This window comes from Phalaenopsis equestris, unplaced genomic scaffold, assembly GCF_001263595.1.
Source record: "Phalaenopsis equestris unplaced genomic scaffold, ASM126359v1 Scaffold000002, whole genome shotgun sequence".
Lineage (NCBI taxonomy): Eukaryota > Viridiplantae > Streptophyta > Magnoliopsida > Asparagales > Orchidaceae > Phalaenopsis > Phalaenopsis equestris.
The window spans coordinates 41,683,859-41,702,060 of record NW_018164444.1 but is presented as its reverse complement, the minus strand read 5'-3'; the positions used below and the strand labels follow the sequence as shown (position 1 = coordinate 41,702,060).

The 18,202-nt window shown below is 34.0% G+C and overlaps 1 protein-coding gene across 1 annotated transcript in view; it reads right to left on the bottom strand.

The window, feature by feature from the left end:
* LOC110027749 (protein CLT2, chloroplastic) overlaps nucleotides 1–18,202 on the bottom strand; it is a 46,695-nt gene that overhangs the window by 18,153 nt on the left and 10,340 nt on the right. Inside the window, exons 2-8 of the mRNA XM_020729295.1 lie at nucleotides 12,615–12,760; nucleotides 12,294–12,331; nucleotides 11,590–11,705; nucleotides 4,907–5,006; nucleotides 4,797–4,832; nucleotides 4,360–4,410; nucleotides 2,744–2,867 (exon numbers count right to left, since the gene is read on the bottom strand). Of these exons, the coding sequence (XP_020584954.1) occupies nucleotides 2,744–2,867; nucleotides 4,360–4,410; nucleotides 4,797–4,832; nucleotides 4,907–5,006; nucleotides 11,590–11,705; nucleotides 12,294–12,331; nucleotides 12,615–12,760 (611 nt within the window). The remainder of the gene's footprint in view (nucleotides 1–2,743; nucleotides 2,868–4,359; nucleotides 4,411–4,796; nucleotides 4,833–4,906; nucleotides 5,007–11,589; nucleotides 11,706–12,293; nucleotides 12,332–12,614; nucleotides 12,761–18,202) is intronic.

Genomic DNA, 18,202 nt, shown 5'->3' with positions numbered 1-18,202 from the left:
TGTTTTCTACCTGCTACTGCTCTTCCTGTACAGCATGATTATGTCATTTCTGCTTCTACCTGCTACTGTACTGTATAGCATGTCATATTACTCATGTTTTCCACCTGCTACTGTACTGTATAGCATGTCATATTACTCATGTTTTCCACCTGCTACTGTACTGTATAGCATGTCATATTACTCATGTTTTCCACCTGCTACTGTACTGCATAGCATGTCATATTACTCATGTTTTCCACCTGCTACAGTTCTTCCTGTATAGCATGTTATATTGCTCATGTTTTTTGCCTACTACTGTTCGACATGTATCCTACTGTTTGCCCTGTACTGCACATTTTATATCATATAGCTTTAAGCATGTCTCCTTTTATATAAGATGTTTAGAGGACTACAACCATAGGGCCGTTTGATTTGACACTATAACTGGACACCCTAGAAAACTTAAACTCATCATGTCGGTGAGCTTGGAGCCAGCGCGGTGGGCAGCACGGCCATCTTCAATAGCAGAACATGTCTTTCCCAGCAAAACCATCCATTTTCCTAGAAATTAAACAACAATCCATAAAACTTTGAGGTTGTTTGCCTAGCGCAACATAAATCCTCCACCTTTTCTTTAGGCATTCGTATAGCTCTGCTGTACGATTTAAGCCCCAACTCGTTCTAGGTTCTGAGGTTGTCGTTCGATATGACGTAAACCCTCATATCTTCCAGGTGATTTGCGTGGCCATGTCACGCAAATATAATCCCTAATTAAGTAAAATAAGCAGGATGAAACACTTTAATAGTTTCTTCTCAAAACTGGAGTCAAATCATAGGATAGACTGGGAAGTCACTGAGGTTCTCCTCTGGATCTGTGGCCTCCCCTAGTTTCTCTTCATTTGGATTCCTCAACATTGTTCCAGGTTCGAGCATTTCCCCTTTCACACCTCTTCGTCCGATTTCGTTGAAAAGTCATATCCTTTTGACTTCTTTGAGGATAGTATTCCCTGATTTTTATCGAGAGTTTTCTTATGTGACATAGGTCATTTAAGATATAATTAACTATAGGGGTTTGCCCTTATAGGAAGCTTTTCCGAACCCAGCTTAAAATAAACCCTATTTAATTATTTGTATTAAATAGGGGAACTTGTCGGCAAATAAAATGGTTTTCGCAGACCAAACGGACGTCATATATTTCTTAGTTTATTTGATCGAGTCTCATCATCAAGTCTTGTGTTTATCTCTCGGGATAGATACAGTATTTGAGATAGAACGCTTTCATTTAATGTGAAAAAAATATAAAGTCAGTTTGATTTCATATTTTTCTAAAATTATAGTATATATGTGTAACACTATTTATTCATCCTTACGTGACTCTCATTAATTATTCCTTAATCATAGCAATAGAAACGCATAAGTTCTAGCACATATAAATATGCACCTTTTCTACAATATGAAGCAATGGGAATAATATTCAAAATCTTCTCTTCTATTCCTTCTCTTAATTTTTCACCCTATCCATGAAATAAAAAATAAAAGAAACTCCATAAATTATTTCATAGTTGATTTTATAGACAAAGAAGATTGTATGCAAAACAATTATTCACAAAAACCTTTCAAATTAGGCTTACATGGAAAAGAAAAAGATAAAATTAGAATTGCATTATGTAATATAACAAAAGGGGAAAATAAAACTATTATAAGAGATAAAAAAGAAGAAAAAATGAAACTCAAAAAACCATAGTCAATGCATTCCATCTCAATCTGTTGGTTGAGAGCTTAGATTTTCAACCAAGAGGTCTTGAAGTCAAGATTTTGCAGATGAGATGTACACTTATTTGCAATGATACCATGTAACATTTAAAATTTACTGAAGTTACGAGTCTTCTACTCACACTTATGGCTTCTTGGTTTACATGGAGGAGTGGGAAGCAGGAACTTGGAGGGGGTGGGATACTTAATTGTTTTGTTCGTAGTGAAAAGAAACGTCCTCCCAAACAAATGTCTTTTATCTTCGGCTCATGTGCATTGAAAACAGTCATAAAACATGACGATCTTACTAAATTGGAAATATGGTACCACCCATAACAAAAATCACATTTGTTCTACATACGAATAATAAATATAATTTAAGATAAAATATATTATAATATATATATATACATATATATATATATATATACATACATTATATACACAACAGAAATAAATAACGCATAATTTTATAATCAAACCAAGATAAGAAATATAAATAGGTGATATGTAATGTATTAAATGATATATTACTAATGTGTCTGTGTGTGAAAAATTATAATTTTATACATATCCATATGCATAATATTCACAATCAATCAATCTTTTTAGTGACCTCAACTTCCAATTCCAGAAGGAGAGTGTCACTCCTCTCACTTGAGAACAACCAAGAGGACCATTGGACTTTGGCATAGCTTTTGTCTGCCTAATAATGCTTCAAAAATAAAAGTAACTTTAAGAGGTTTGTAAAAATAGCCGTCTGAAGAATAATTCAAAAGTGTAAAAGCTAAAAAAGTAGCTTTTCATAACAACCTTCAATTATCTTCCCAAACATGTTTTTATAAAATTTAAATTTATCCTATAATAGCTATTTAGTCGATTTTACGAATGGTTATTTACTTTACTATACAGTACAAGATAACAATGACAAAGGGGCCGTTTAAGTCAGGAAAAAAAGATGGATATGCTTCAACTGGAAGGTAAAAATGTAAAATTTTATAAAGCAACTCACCTGACATACTACCTCCAATATTCAAAAAACATGCAGCACCATTTTTTAGGTAATGTGGCAGTTTGGTGAAAGGAATTCCTTTCAATTTGGACAGAAAAGGAAGAAGAAGAAACACAAAAAGAGCCTGCACATTTGAGGAATGGTTATGAGTCAGTTATTAGGAAACCTAAAATACATTTTTTACCACTTAATTCCTCTGTATTTACACATCTAAAACCTAAAATACATTTTTTACAAATATGTCACCTTCCCTATACATGAAAATGTGTATTTCAATTTTTAAAAGTTAAAATAGTGGCATTTTATGTCATATAAAAGATTTGGATGGTATAAATGTAAAAAAGTAAACTTTAAGTGTTAGAATGTAGATAAATAAGAATTGGGTGGTATGTATGTAAACGCCCCAAATTTTAAAGCACATAGAATTGGAAAGAAAAAATTTGCCATACAAATCCATGTGAGGTACATGTCAAAAACATGGACATATGACATATGACAGGAAACTATATGAAACAGTTGTGAAATGTTTGCTACAGAACTTTTTGGTCGCCATTGAAACATTGATAGGATAAATTTGGAATACACCCCAACCCCATGCCCCTTTAACTTGGCTATGTTAAAAATTTAACCTATTACTATCCCAACAATTCTCCAGCCTTATCAAAGTGTAGCCTCTTTAAACCATTATTTATTTATTTCTCCAAGATTTGGGAAATTGGAATAATCAATATTTTCTATCTAATGTTCACGTGAGAGTAATTTAATGGTTGGTTCATAGGGTTAAAATTCAGACAAACATACTACCGTCCACTTGGTTTGTCTAGGGGTGCAAATGAGCTGAGCAGGCTGGAGTTCGGCTTCTTAACAAGCTCACGAGCTGAGCTTATTTAGCCACGATGATCTCAAGTTCATTCTGGCCCAGTTCGTTGGCTCACTAGTCAGCTTGATTTGCCCCTAGCTAGTCATTTCGATGCATTTTCCGGTGAGTTGTCGTTGCATTCTCCTCCTTCTTCTGCCACCAATATATTTTCTGGCGAGCTCTCATAAAAATTGAATTTTTAGTCCGAGCTTGTTTGCAGACTGCTGCCACTATGAGCTGAGCTCGAGCTCTACTCGAGCTCCAGCACACAATTTAACAGACAAGCCAAGTTCGAGCCCGATTCGACTTGTTTACATCCTTAATCTTATCTTTAACCGCCACAGTAGCCTTTGGAGGTTAGAGGTTCAAATCCCTCCAAAATAGAAAGGGGCATTTACATAAATACCACCCAATTCCTATGTATTTACATATTTAACACAAAAAACTTCTGCTTTTATATTTATAACCACCCAAATCTTTCATATCATATAAAAAATAACACTATTTTAACTTTAAAAAAATGAAATACACCTTTCCATGCATAGTTAAGGTGTTATATATGTAAAAAATCAAATTTTAATATGGTGTTGAATATGTAAATACATAGGAATTGAGGGGTATGTATGCAAATCTTCCAAATAGAAGAAGATATCAATCTTCTCTAGTTAAACACAACTACAACATGAGGGAGGCTATTTTCTCAGGGAAAAGCGTGCCAATAATCTCAAATAAAACATACCAATAAGCATCAGATCACCTGGAATGCAGACCCGAATGAATTAACTACAAATATATCAAGAGACTTTCCCTGTAAAAAAAATTTTAAAGAGTTAAAGGAACATGTGATAGCAGTGCAGATAAGGGAAATTTACATATGTAGAACATAATTCTTATGTATTTACATGTCTCACAACTAAACTTTCATATTTACATACATAGCACTAGTTGTTTTAAATTTATGCATAAAAAAGTGCATTTCAGTTTTAAGAAAATGGGAATGGGTTGTTTTAAATTTATGCATTAAAAAGTGCATTTCAGTTTTAAGAAAATGGGAATGGTGTTATTTTTAATGTGATATTAAAGATTTGAGTACTATGTGTGTAAATATGAAATTTAGATGTTGTAACATGTAAATACATAAGAATTGTGTGCTATGTATGTAAATGCCCCTAAAAAAAGGTTCTTTAATAATACCTCAAGGCGCTTTGCACCATCAATGAAGACAAATTCCTGCAACACAAAATTTTAATTGAGTTTCTGAGATCCTTTATGCCGAAATATAAACAGCCAGTGGTATATTAAACCTTGAGAATGGATGCACCAGCTTGAAATGCAGAAGAAGCAACCATTAGAGCTGGCCATAACAAATCTATTCCAGACAACAATTGGTCATCCAAGGACCCACTGCAGCAATCATTAAAAAAATGGATCATTTACATACATAGCACACAATTCTTATTTATTTAAATATCTCACACTTAAACTTTCATATTTACACACATGACACTCAAATCTTTAATATCACATTAAAAAAAGCACTATTATCTTTTTTTTTTAAAGTGAAATACACATTTTAATGCATGGGTTTAAAGCACCAAAGTGTTATGCAAGTAAATACGAAAGTTTAGGCATGACATATGCAAATACATAAGAATTGTGCGCAACGTATGCAAATTTCCCCGATAAAATAAACCAGGAATATGAATCTCTAGCAACTTAAGGGGCAAAAAAACGGTGTCGGTTATAAGGCAGATGAAAAATGGTTAAACCTCTAAATTAACTTGAGTTCTAGGTACTGCAATATGAAAAAAAATAATGTGAAATCATAACGATTTGTATAAAATTTTTATTGCATGATTATAATACGATCCGGAACCAAAAATAATGAATAAATTATAATAGAGTTGTGGGGGAACTCAAATAAGAACTGATTTTCTAATACCAATAAAAGCAAACAAAATACAATGTCGATCTACTATTCGAGATGTAGATCTTCTCAACAAATCGTAGACACCGCTAGAAACACCGAGAGAAAAGAAAAATTGTAGCAAATCAAAACATAAAACAAACCCTAGCCAATTAGCCCTTATAAATACCCTTCAAAAGCCCTTCAAACTTTCCCCCCAAAACTCCCTTTAAATCCCCTCCTGTACGTGATTAGCGTCTGTGTGGGCCCCACTCGAACGTTGAAATCGTTCGAAGCCCCTCCTAGGGTTTTCTCCCTTGTCGGCTAGGCAGGTTGGTCTGGCCGTTTCTCCTTGGACCATTGGCTCATCAGGGGGGAGGGAGTTGACTTCCTGTCGGTTCTCGCGTCTGTAGAAGCATGCATATCGGACTAATGGAGATACAGTGCATCAAGCAATATCTTTACTAGGTCATTTAGATAACTTTTTTCCCATGAATGATTAAAATGAAAATTATTTTGGTAAGCACATCAAGATGCTTCATAAAAAAAATGGAAAACAAATCTCTTTGTTAAACTATTTAGTGTATTAGTGTTCAACGCCGCTTAAACCCTAGCAAGCTTAGCATCCTACGAATATAAATTAGTAAAGGTAAAATAAAACATAACATTGATTACACATAATTCTAAAGTAAATGGTGCAATATATTTTTCCAGTTGCACGTTCTTGGGTCCTAAAACATACTTCAGAATTTGATGAGAACATTATGGATCCTTCATAAAACTAATGGTTAATGCGGGCTCCTAAACCCCTAATGATGATCGTTAAAGATTAATTTCCGAAGACATCATGCTAAATAACATTTAAAAATAATGGCATAAAAAAAAGACATCATGCTTAATAACATTTAAAATTTCAAACAAGACACAAAGAAGTAACTAATAAAGTTGTAGTAGCAATTGATAATTTATTGTTATTTAAAAAAGATGAAATCGGGCCTACTGAAACCGATTTCATTGTTATCAATTTTTTTAATATGTATATTAGGATAAATAAAATTATGAAGTAAATGTATAAAAATTTAGATGTACATAATAAACTTGGGCCTACTCAACTCATAATACATATTTAGATGTAAATAAATATGTATATAAACTTCTATTAGAAAATTTACATATATGACATATAACTGTTACGTATTAAATTTTACGATTTGATATTTACATTTATTACATAATTGATTTTTACACAAGCATGTCGGTCAACTTTTTCTTCGATTAGATTTATTTGAAAAATAGGATATATGAAAAAATAGGTTGTCTTTTGTATTACGATAAAATTAGTTTAAAATTTTAAATATAGAATTATTTATTTGTTGAATATTTAAAAATATTTATGAGTGCATTCATACTATTAATTGTACATGTTTAAATAGTTCTTTATTTGTAAAAATATTTGGTTTATTTTTGCATTTAAATAAATAAGATAATTGCACTAATTAATAATAAAAATTATGAGGTAATGATTCAAATAAAAAAATAAGGAGAATCTACATATCATTTTTATTGAATTAGAAAAAGCTCACGATAAGGTTCCAAGAGATATCCTTTGGAGAGTTCTTGAGAAGAAAGGTGTTGATATGACTTATATTCAAGTCATTAAAGATATGTATACAAGAGTTGTTATCTGTGTTCGAACAGACGGAGGATTGTCCAAATATTTTCCTATTTATGTTGGTTTAAATTAGGGATCAGCTTTAAGCCATATCTTTGTGCTTTAGTAATGGATGGTCTCACTGGACACTTATAGGAGGATGTACCTTGGTGTATGTTTTTTGTTGATGATATCCTTCTCGTGGATAAGACGAGAGAAAAAGCTCAGGAAAAAACTATGGAGGTTACCTTGGAGTCTAAAGGCCTTCGTTTGAGTGGAACTAAAACTGAATATATGGAATGTAATTTTAGTAGTAGTAGCTCTAATGACAAAAATGTAACTATGGGTGATTGAATTATTAAAAGGTGTGAATACTTTAGTTATCTCAGGTCTATTATTCAAAGTGATGGTGTAATTTATTGGGATGTTATTAGTAGAATTCAAGTTGGTTGGTTTAAGTGGAGGAATGCTTCAGGCCTATTGTGTGAAGGCCTAGGCCTATTGTGTGATAGAAAAGTACCGCTTAGGCTGAAAGGAAAATTTTATAAGACGGTGATGATAACTGCAATGCTCTATGGCGCTGAATGTTGGCTATTAAAAGAGAAGCATAAAACTAAGTTAAGTGTTGTCGAGATGAGAATGATTAGGTGGATGAGTGGCTTTACACTTAGAGACAAGATGCGAAATGAATATATCTGTGATAGAGTTGGTGTAGCTCCTGTGAAAGACAAAATTAGAGAGTCGTCTTAGATGGTTTGGTCACATTAAATGTCGACCATTTGATGATCCGATTAGAAGAGTAGATGTTTTAGATTCGACTTATGTTAAGAAAGGCAGAGGTAGACCTAGGAATACTTGGGCATATTATATAAAAATTGATCTTAATTTATTAGACTTAAATGAAAATATGACACTAAATAGGACGCAATGGAGAAAAAGGATTCATGTAGCCGACCCCACTTAGTGGTATAAAGGTTTTGTTGTTGTTGTTGTTGTATTATTGTTCTATAACTTTCTCAACCCCATTCTTGATCCTTATACATCATCTAAGAACCATACATCATTGTCAGAAAATAAACAGTCGGTTCACCTCAATGCATCATACTCCCTCCCATATTTGTGCATTCACTCTTGCAACCAAGGCCTTCTCCTGTTTTATGGGCGGGTGATGAATCCAAGTAATGAACTGTAAAGCCACTTCTAACCATCTCCATGCACTCAAAGAAGTTGTTAATGCATGCACATGAACAGATAAAGACAAACCCATGAGAGTTTTTTTAGGTCATGAATAAGCTAATATGAGGCGTGATTGATGTCTTTCGACCAACCCCATCACGTGTCAAACCCAACTCCAACAAGCTCCTTGTTGATGTGATTTGTAGGGTGCTTTTAACAGGGAAGGTGAATCATACAGGCAAAGTCTTAAAAGGTAACTTTTTTTTCCTTTCATGTCAATGGAAGAATTTGAGAGGAGGAGAAGACCTCAATCACAGCAGGAAGTTAGCTGCAGAAGGAACTCGTTAGAGAATTAATGGCACACAGAGGCTGAAACATTGTCCTGAGAGCCTATGATTGCTCTTCTTGTGTCACTCATACTTCAATGGGCCGAGGATATATTTATAAGTGATGGTAGAAGTGTTTGGGAGTCTATGAGAATCACAATTGCGGCTAAAGTGGTTTACATGGCTTGATGGTTGCGAAAGGAGATGGAAGGGGTTAGGGGTTCACCGAAAAAGCAATATAGGCGAATTTTGTGGGAGTCTGTAACTTTGTAACAAAGAAGATATGCAATGGTGAATTTATTATTTGCTTTTTTTTTATTTCTAATTTTGAAAAAAAGTTCTTAAACTATAGTAATGTCCATAAATTTTTTAAACAAAAAACTTTAATTACAATAAGTTCGCTCTCAAAATAACATATTGTGTTAGCCTCATTGCTATATTAATCAGCGCATATCATTGTAGTTAGAACCTATTCAATATATACTATATTAATATCAGATGGATTCCCCTAATTGATTTGTAATTATATGTATATCTTTCAAGTTCGTTTGAACTTCAAAACAATTGACTCTGCAATATATAAATCGAGACAACTGCATTTTGTCATTCCAAACTTAAATAAACCTAACTATTCACTAGTTCGGGACTCGAATGTTTTTATTGATTAAGAACAAGCACCTACCTAGGAGTTTGATGGCCTATCTATTTGAAACTACGTAGCAGGATTTGAACCATATATTCTCTCGAGATTGATCATGTCCTTCGTGAAATAACAATCTCAAACTGGTTAATAAGGAGCATAATATATTTTATATGGTTATCAGGCCATTGAACATGTTAAACTTGGTACAAAAAAAGACAAAGGAAAAGATGGTCAAATATAATTTTTATATTGTTCAATAGTCTAATATCTAATTCTTAAAAAAATTGAAGGTCTTTTGCAAATTTCATAGGTTCATACAAGTGCTATAATGACTATCATTAATCAAGGATGTAGCACCTACAAAGTTCCATGTGGCACTGACATGCAGCAAGTTGTTCATCTAAACAAGGGAAATACATAGTACATTTAATAGGATCATACTAGGACCATTTTCTATAGAGGCAAATCGAAATGCATAGCACATATAGTGGAATGTATGAAATTTCAGTTCTCAAATGGATCATGTTAGAAATTAAAAGTACAATTCATTTGAAACAAGCATCTCTCGAATTGGTGAGTTCAAACTGAATGTACGATATGTTTCATGGAATATAAAATGCATTATGCATGTTTTCATGTTACAATATCATTTTTCTTAGGGATTGAATCTTTTTTTTTGTCTTGTCAAGGGGGGGAGGAGCTAAAGAAACTTTTCATTATGTTAAACTCAATCACACCACTGTTTGTGGCATTTCAATGGACGAGTTAAAGTTTTAACAACATCGATCATTTATACTAGGTTATTCAACCATAATAGTTTATAGCCTAGTTGGTGAAACCTCCACATTTCAAAATCATAAATAATCAAGAACACTTTTGCATAGCACTTGGAGAACTATGCCTCCAAAATTGCTAACAATTTTAGTAGAGCTTTGACGACACCCTTAAAGGGCATTAGGAAATGTGTATTGGCTCCTTACGTTGGCACTAGGGAAGGAAAACACATGTATTACGATAAGAGTATCAAGTAAGAAATAAAGAACAGTTTATGAGCAATTGGACATAGGTGACCTTATCAAACAATATTCAATGGCACCGAGACAATGACAGAACAAGCGAAGGCAGTAAGGACACTTACATCTTAGATCAGCTACAAAATTTCAGCAAGGTTTCATCAACACGGTTTTCTCGCTCCCTTAATTTGTGCTCGCCCTAAGGAAATGCTTTCATGGATCATGGGGGCTCCCCTACCTCTTTCAATATAAAACAAAATTAGATGGCTCCCCTCAAAAAGGGCCATTACCCAAGATTCTTAAAATATTAATTATTTTGTTCTTTTTTCTCATTTTTCTCTTCTTTTTTTTCTTTTCTTCTTCTGCATTTGCTATTAAAAAAATGTAGCCCACGATAGCAAATCTTCAGCGGATAATATAAAGTTTAGTAATCAGCGTTCACAACACTCAAACATTTGTAAGCCTAAAGTGTGACCAAAATGGATTAAATTCTTCATAGTCAATATCTGAAGTATGCTAACAAAATAGCAAATTTTAATCAATGATTAGACAAAAAACAATATTAGAACTTCTAAAATAGTAAACAGTATGAATGACAAAATGAATTTATTGTGTCTAGGGGAGTACAAAATGCTTGATGTTCATGAGTAAAGCGAACAAGCTGAGCCTGAACAAGCTTTTTAGCTTGTTTATTTAATGACACAAACATAAAGAAGAGTTCATTCAATTATGTTCAGATCACTAAGACCTTGATATAAAAATATTAAATATATAAATATATACTTGTATATATGCATATAAAGCTAAACTTATTCCTGCAATCTATTATTAAAATCAATCAAATATGTTTCAAAAATGTAAAACATGCATGCTGAACTTTATCAATCTTAAAAGGATAGGAATGAATGAAAATCAAAAACTTTATTTCATACAAACAGAGTCCATGATATATTTGAAGGTCTTCAAATAAGTTGTTTTTGTTTAGCTCAACAACATATAAAGTTGAATAAGAATAAGATTTTTCAACTTATTCACTCTATTGTGTTCAGCTCGCTAGCTCATGAGCCAAACATGAAAATAACTCTTTAAAAAAAAAAATTCATTCATTCATATGCAGATCGATTACACTCCTAATTGTGGCATTATATTGGAACACTTTCTAATCAAATTCACAATGAAGCATAAAAAAACTTCTACAAAATTAATTTGAGAGAACTAGAAATCAATCAAAGCAACGAGTGTTACCATTGAAATAAAATAAATAAATCAAACCTTGCTACAGCTAAGATCACTCCTGCTGTTACAACCAAGCATCCAAGGATTTGGTTTGATGAGTACCTTCTTCCCAATATCAATACAGAAAAGACAAGCTGCCATACCAGGAAAGTCTGCAAAAAACCAAAAGAAAACCCACGCAGGTTGATTGATTTATATATGATGCAAACTTCAAAAGCTGAATGGACGTTTCACCCATGCAGAAGGGTGGATCTCTACCAAGGATTCACTTTATTTTTAAATAAATGACAAATGAAGTACATTGTACACCCACTATAGTGGCTACAAGATTCGAACCAGAAAAGTTATGGGGTCCGGTCTAGTGTTAAGCCTGTAACTGATTAATTCAGGTTAATCAAGTTAGAATGGACTGGGAAAACAGCAAAAAGGAAACTTTTCGCCATATTATTTTTTACAAAAATTTACATACATAGCACACTATTCTTATGCATTTACACATCGATCCCAAAAGTTTAATATTTACACATCAACACCTTGGCAACATAAAACTGTGCATGAAAATGTGTATTTCATTTTTAAAAAGTAACGATGGTGATATTTTTTATGTGATATTAAAGATTTGAGTGGTATGCATATAAATATGAATATTCAGGAGATTGATATGTAAATACATAAGAACAATGTAGGATATATGTAAATGCCCTTATTTTTTATTACAAATAACATTAAATAAGCATCACCTGAGATAATATCGGTATGGCAGGTCCCGGAAGCATAGCTGTGCACAAGAAAGCGAAAGGTAATGAAAAGGCATCATAGAGCTACTAAAATTTAAAAAACCTGCATTCTTTTGCCAATATCCCTTAAATATAAGATGATCAAAGAAAATTTGGAGAGCAAAACAAAAATCAACAATATTCATTCTTCAGGCGCTTATCAAATCACTTTAACAGCTAATTCTATGAATAGAAAGAAGAATATTAATTTCCACTTTAGAATTAGAATAAAAACAAAACTAACACATCTAACTTAAGCACTATTATATAAATTTTCCAATTTACCTCCCGCGGACATCCCACAAGCAACACCAAGGGCCTCTAGCAGACCGATAATGATAAATCTAAATTTTGGAATCGCCAACATTTCTCTGGTAACAATTCCAAAGATGCATCTAACATGAAGAATAGAGAAATATACTGCCACATACCTGCATTTAGAAACTGTTTGCTTTACACAATAAAAGACAAAATGAGTAAGACATGGATCGACAAATATGTTACGATAAAGAATAAAGTGGAAACTAATAAGCATGCATTTTATGTATCATAAACATCTAGAATAAAAAAAAATAATTAAAGAATTATGATATCAATGTAGTGGACACTCAAATTCACACATATATATTTGTATGGACAAATATGCATGTGTGGTGCATAAAATTTATACAAGTTATATATGGCTTCCAAACAGGCTTTATGTTTACAAAAAGCTCATGTTCAGCTACATACATAAGAGAATCAAACACAAATCAAAAAGTTTTGCTCATAACAACAACGGAGTTCAATTGAGTTCTGCTTGTATACACCAGTACCACTAAGCAAACAGCAGTGCAAAAATATGTCAAATTGCCCCTAAGATCCATGCTAGACTATCATGCCCCTATGGAAAGCATAAAGCCTTAAGGAGACCTTTGGCCTTGATCTTAGTATCGTTGGAGATTCAGATCATATGTCTGGATCTACATCGATAGAGTTGAGATCCATGTTTGTAGGGGTGTCAAATCGGATTTGAAAGTCAAGTTCGGGTCTGACACAAAATTGAATTGACCCGAAATTGCTTTACTCAAACCTGACATGAATATGGTCACAACCCGTATAACCCATTTAACATAAATCATAATAGCTATTCGGGCAAATTCAAGTCAATCTCAGATCGGGTTGGCTGGTCAACCCAACCCGACCAGAAAAATTAAATGGGTTAAAAATCCTAAATCAAACCTGACCCCAAAAATATTCGAGTCAATCTGAACCCAAATTTTTTGATCTAGTTCGGGTAGAGTTGATGTGTCGGGACATTTTTTTTGACACCCCTACATGTTTGACTCGACAAATATAATGAAAGTATCTTCATGAACCTTGCATAATTTTATAGTGTATACGTCATAAGGACCATTATCCATCGTCCATTATTGCGTAAGGACCAAGAAAGATTAATCTCGAGATTCTTGATTAGAAGTCTTATATTATTTTTTAGCATCACATTAATTTCCCCTTGTTTTTGTACCATATATCCAGCTCAAATTAATCATTATACATTTACTCCATCATTTGTCATATAGACCAATACCGGAGAGTAGAACCTGCCTAGCAAGACAACTCAACCTTATTTTGGGTGCGTTTGGGGCGGCGATGCAGTGGTGATATGGTGCCGCACCACCGTCTTTTTTCTATTTAACAAAATTGTGTTTTGTCTAAACTGCAGCTGAAAGCTATTTTTTGCAACCGGACATGACTAAATGCGGTGAATGTTAGAAAGTTTAGGACTGATTTTTTGGGAAAAAAATGTGTAATAACCACCACAGCTTTTTAAACAACATTTTTTTCTGTAGTTATTTCACAGTTATTTCTTCAAACAGCTACAGTTACCACAGCAATTACCCCAAACAAAACTTTAGGCGCAAACAATGAATCGCAGGTCAAAATGTAACAACTATTATCAAATTGGGTTGCCCACAACACAAGTTACCCTGACAAAGCCTTTTGACAAATGTCGTCACAACTAGTTTTAAGCTTGAAACTCGCTTAATAATCATTCAAATTTTAATCAATTTGTTTCTAACACCAAACTTGAGCGACTAGTCAGGTGTGGGAAAAGTTAAGAAATGGGGTTAGGAGGGTTGTAGGGTGAGAAACAAAGGGAAAATGGAAAAACCTGTTGTTGGATAGCGAATCGGCGCAAATCGACGGTTTTTCGACTCAAACAACTGCTTGACTGTAAAACAGCGAGGTACAGACAATGAAGGGGTCCACCACCTGTTCCTGGGCAAGCTATAGATGCATCACTTACAAAAGGAAGTTACTACAAGACTCTAAAGAGCAGAAAATCAAACAATAAGTCTCCAAATACAGAAAACCAAGCTAAAAAAATAATTAAAAAAACAAAATACAACATATATAAAATAACCCTAACTAGAAATAGAGAAATAGAAAAAAGAAAAAAAAAGGAAAGAAAGTAAGCTGAATTTGATAATGGGATGGTGTCCCGGACGAATTAACCATCTCGCAAATGCAAGAATCTTTTATGTCACGTAATCGCGGCTATTGCGGGATCTTCCTCATCCCACGTCACTCTCCCAGATAAAAGGGGCTTCACTTTCCTATCTAAGAACATCCAAATCTTTATGATACAACGATAAGTCAGTAACATTAAAAATAACATAAATATTGTAGTCTCGGTAGGTCTGTCTTGTATCTATTAATCTTCTTAAAAATCTTAAATGGGTTATCAGCTCTTTGCTTGAGCTTTCCAAATGCACATGTAGGAAATCACTTCTATTTCAGCCTGATCCAAACCATATCGCAAGTCTTCCTTGAAAACCATAGATTTCCTAAACTTTATTAGTTTGTTTCTAAATTGATTTCATGTTTAATAATTTTCTTCATGGTCTACTCATGTGGGGTTTGAATACCCTTGACACTAACCTCGGCATCAAAGCTAAACTCAGCAGTTGCTAGTATCACACTTACTCTAAAGATGTAAAAGAGTTCCACTTGTATATAATATTAAAAGTGTTTGATCTGTAAACTGACTAGCAGAACAATTGTAGGCAATCTCCACTTGAGGAAGAACTAAATTCCACTGTCTGGTGTTTTTTCCCACAAAACATTGAAGAAAACTTCTCAATGTTGAGCTAAATTGAAGCTTTGTACCTAACTTGCCATATAAAGTCCTTCAAAAGTGGTTGAGAAATTTCACATATCTATTTGAAGTAATAATCCTAGGAATACAATGAAAACGAACTCTCCATGAAGTATAAGTCTCGCACCATGTGACATGTTCATCGTCCTATAGCAAGGAACAAAATATGCTAGCTTGAAGAAATGAACTACCACAACCATGACAAAATCCTTATTCAATTGTGTCCAGGATAAGCCCACCACAAAATTCATGCTCACATCAAACCATGATGCCTTTGGAACAAGGAAAGGGTGCATAGACATATATTTTGTCATCGAGTCTTAGCCAATGATATACTCAATAATGTCTGACATATCTCTCCACATCTTGTACCAATCAAGGCCAATAAAAATTCTCTTTGACTAAAAAGAGGGTTTTGTATCTGCCAAAATATCTTGTCATCACCCGATTAAATATGCTTGTAAAATACTTTCCTTGACATAATTCTGAGGGCACAATCTATCTAGAAGAATAGATATCCATCAGATCTATGATAAAACTCATACGCCCTACCCTAACACCGGGTCCAAGAATCCTAAAAATCCTCATCAATTGCATACAAATCCCTCAACATCTCAAAATCAACTACCTTACACTACATGATAGAGATTAATAAGAGGCAATAACTTAGTCCATCGACTACTTTATTTTGATTCACTGTCTTATATTTGAGCACAAAATAGATTGAGGAGAGAATTTTCACTTGGGAAGTGTGTCTACCCTTTAGCTTACTCTGGCTATTCAAGTATCTCAGAACCTCATGGTTGTCGGCGTGAAAAGGGGGAAGTTTGTTTTGTTCAAAAGTTGCCCGTAAGAAGCTGTCGATTGCCGAAATCGAAATCTCGTCGCCCGCTTCGGAAGGGAAGGAGGTTTAATTTACCTAAATATGTATAATTTTAGAAAAATATGAAATCAAACTGATTTCATATTTTTCACAGTTTAAATGAAAGAGCGTTCCACCTCAAATCTTGTATATATCCCGAGGGATAAACACAAGATTTGAGGATGAAGCTTGATCAAATAAACTAAGAAATATATCACATCTATTCGGTCAGCGAAACCGTTTTATTTGCCGACAAGTTCCCATATTTAATACAAAGAATTAAATAGGGTTTATTTTAGGTTGGGTTCGAAAAAGCTTCCTATAAGGGCAAGCCCCTATAGTTAATTATATCTTAAATGACAGAAGTCACTTAAGAAAACTCTCGATAAAAATCAGTGAATATTATCTTCAAAGAGATCAAAAGAATAAGATTTTACAACAAAATCAGACGAAGAGGTGTGAAAGGTGAAATGCTCGAATCTGGAACATTGTTGAAGAATCCAAATGAAGAGAAACTAGGGGAGGCCACGGATCCTGAGGCGAACCTCGGTGGCTTCCCATTTTATCTTATGGTTTGGCTTCAGTTTCAAGAAGAAATTATTAAAGTGTTTCATCCTGTCAATTCCTGTCAATTTTCATCCTGTCAATTTTATTTAATTAGGACTTATATTTGCGTGACACAAACACACAAGTCGTATGGAAGATGTGAGGGTTTGTCGTATCGAACGACAACCTCGGAACCTAAAACGAGTTAGGGCTTAAATCGTACAGCAGAGCTATACGAATGTCTAAAGGAATGGTGGAGGATTTATGTTGCGCTAGGCAAACAACCTCGAAATCCCATGGATTGTTGTTTTAATTTCTAGGAAAAGAACGGTTTAGCTGGGGAAGACATGTTCTGCTGTTGAAGATGGTCGTGCTGCCCACTGCACTAGCTCCAAGCTCCTCGTCATGACGAATTCAAGTTTTCTAGAGTGTCCAGTTATTATGTCAAATCAAACGGCCCTATGGTTGCAGTCCTCTAAATGTTCTATATAAAAGAAGGCATGCTTAAAGCTATATAATATAAAATGTGCAATACAGGACAAACAGTAGAATGCATGTAGAACAGTAGTAAGCAAAAACAGGACTAGTATAACATGCTGTACAGGAAGAACAGTAGCAGGTAGAGACAAGAATAGTATAACATGCTATACAGGAAGAATAGTAGCAGGTAGAAACAGGAAAATGAAGTACTGTAAAATGTAAAGCAAATCTGTACGCCCGTGAGATCCACTGTTTCTTATATATAGCAAGCCTAAATGCATCGCAAAAAGCGAAGTCTGGAAAAAAACATCATCCCAAAAATCCGAAGAAGAGTGTAACGACGACTCATGACAAAAAAATTCGAGAAAATCAACGAGAAAAGACTCAAGTAAAAGAGAAGAAAAAGAATCCTAAAAAATCTTGGAGAAATCCCGAAAGAAAAGAAAAGTAACACGAGTGTCCTGTCCCAAAACTTCGATAAAATAAAACAAAAAAAGTTCGGGTGATGGGGACCTTAAGCACTAGTATGGGGCTAGGCTCAGATATATATTTAAACTCGAGGGTCCGCGAAGGCTGCTCGGTCACCCGAATGTATAGAACCTGTCACTCGTCTAGAAGTGTGTCTTGAACCTCACTTAGAGGGTTATTTCCCAGCCTAAACAGGTATTCGTCAGGTGGACAACCAGCCTTAAAGTATGATTTATGTTTTTAACATGCATACAAATTTTAAGCATGCAAAGAAGAGTTGTCAATTTTTGTTTCGTAGAAAAGTATGTTTTTGGTTGAAAAGGGTTTATCAAAACTTTTTTTTTTAGAAATTTTCGTTGTCCGCGAGTCGATTAA